The following is a 1,942-nucleotide window of genomic DNA, read 5'->3' on the forward strand; positions in this document are numbered from 1 at the left end:
ATAACTCTTACTTAGGGACTCAGCTATTTCTGTGTGTTGAGAACAGGATAACTATATATATATTTTTTTTTATTATTTTTTTTTATTATTATTATTATTATTATTATTTTGTGTGTTTTTTGTGTGTGTACCTTTATATAATTGAGCAATCCATTCAACCAGTTCAAAATGGGAATATAAACTTGTAAATAAGTTAGTATATTGAACTATAATTGAAATTATTACATGTAAAATTATATATACATTAGAAATTATATAGCAACTTTTGGTATTTTTAGACCATGTGTTGCTTGTGTTTTAAGTAATGTCTGTCTTTTCTGTAGTACTATTTATGTAATATTTTATATTTTATAACACTGAGTAGTTGTAAAACGTATAGGAGCTAGTAGTTAACTGTTTTAGTGCCAGAGTAGTGAGAAAAGACTAGATAAAAAGCACAAAATTTTACTGACTGAACTGTGTATTTTTTTTTTTAAATATGAGTCACATACTTGATAAAAGCATTGTAATTTATTCACGTTCATATTTTTAGACAATTTTGGGCAGGAAGCAACTGCTTTTTAATATTTGTATTTTTAAAAACAGCTGCCTTGAATATTAAAGTAATGTATATATATATTTATATATATTTGTTTAACCAGAATGAAAATGATATTTGAAAATAAGAAGAATGAGACAGTGTTTTCAATACAAGGCCTGACGGATATCCCTGAACTCCAGTTCCCAACATTCTTAATTTTTCTACTCTGCTACATCATTATTTTCTGGGGAAATATAACAATTTTTCTTGTAATTTTGAGTGATTCTAACCTTCACACCCCCATGTATATATTTTTGCTGAACCTTTCATTACTTGATATCAGTAATACCTCAAACATTCTGCCAAAAATATTAAACGTTCTCCTAACACAACATAAATGTATTTCTTTTCTGGGATGTATGAGTCAAATGTATTTCTTTCTGTCTCTGACACTTAGTGAAGTCTTATTGCTTGCCACCATGGCTTATGACCGATATGTGGCAATTTGTCACCCCCTCCATTACTTTTATCTGATGAGCTTAAGACACACTTTTGCTCTTGCAATTTCTTCATGGGGCATTGGTTTCCTGGATGCTATAGGACATGTGGTCTCTATTTCTAATCTGTCCTTTTGTGCATCTCATCTTATCGATCACATTTTTTGTGACATGACACCATTGCTGAAGATCTCTTGCAGTGACAACTTCAAAGTGGAGATGTTAACCTTTGTCGAAGGGGCAATATTGCTAGTTCCTGCATTCCTTCTCACCTTAATCTCATATATATTTATTATCTCCACCATTCTACAAATAAGATCAGCAGAAGGACGACAAAAGGCTTTTTCTACGTGTACCTCCCATCTGACCTGCGTTACTATATTTTATGGAACCATCACTTGTCTGTACATGAGACCCACAACAAGTTATTTTCCGAAACAAGACAAATTTTTTGCTCTTCTATACATTGTCTTGATTCCAATGCTGAACCCTGTTATATACAGTCTGAAAAACCAGGATGTCAAAAGCGCTTTGAAAAAATTGAAAAAGAAAATAATGTGTTAGAGAATTATATATCAATGTTCATTTTATACATTTCTGAATTATTTAAGTGGCTTAATAAACAGGTAAAACTGTATCACACATTTCTATTTGTTACAAATATGTCATGCAAAGTTATTCTCAATTGGCTTCGCTTCTGGGCTCTTAAAGCGGTTCGAATGTACTGACATCAGGGTGGGTTGTGTTTGATGTTTTACATTTTTATAAAAATAAAAATATTGTGCTAATTTCAGATTATATTTGCATGGATTCCGCAATGTTAAACGTAAAATGGCTTCGCGCTTACTAATGTTCTGTTGACTTAAATAAATAAATAAATAAAAAATAATAATTATAAAAACAAGGCAGCTAAGTCAGCAGCTGA

General features: G+C 30.9%; 1 protein-coding gene across 1 annotated transcript; it reads left to right on the forward strand.

Moving 5' to 3' along the window:
* Positions 1–642: 642 nt before the first annotated feature.
* On the forward strand, positions 643–1,581 carry LOC149288700 (olfactory receptor 5AR1-like). Its single transcript, XM_089491406.1, has one exon. It carries the CDS (start codon positions 643–645, stop codon positions 1,579–1,581), a length of 939 nt encoding a protein of 312 aa, XP_089347532.1.
* The last annotated feature ends 361 nt before the right edge of the window (positions 1,582–1,942 follow it).

The sequence above is a fragment of the Sceloporus occidentalis genome, unplaced genomic scaffold (assembly GCF_023333645.1).
Source record: "Sceloporus occidentalis isolate IW3139 unplaced genomic scaffold, rSceOcc1.0.p SCAF_50, whole genome shotgun sequence".
NCBI classification, from domain to species: domain Eukaryota; kingdom Metazoa; phylum Chordata; class Lepidosauria; order Squamata; family Phrynosomatidae; genus Sceloporus; species Sceloporus occidentalis.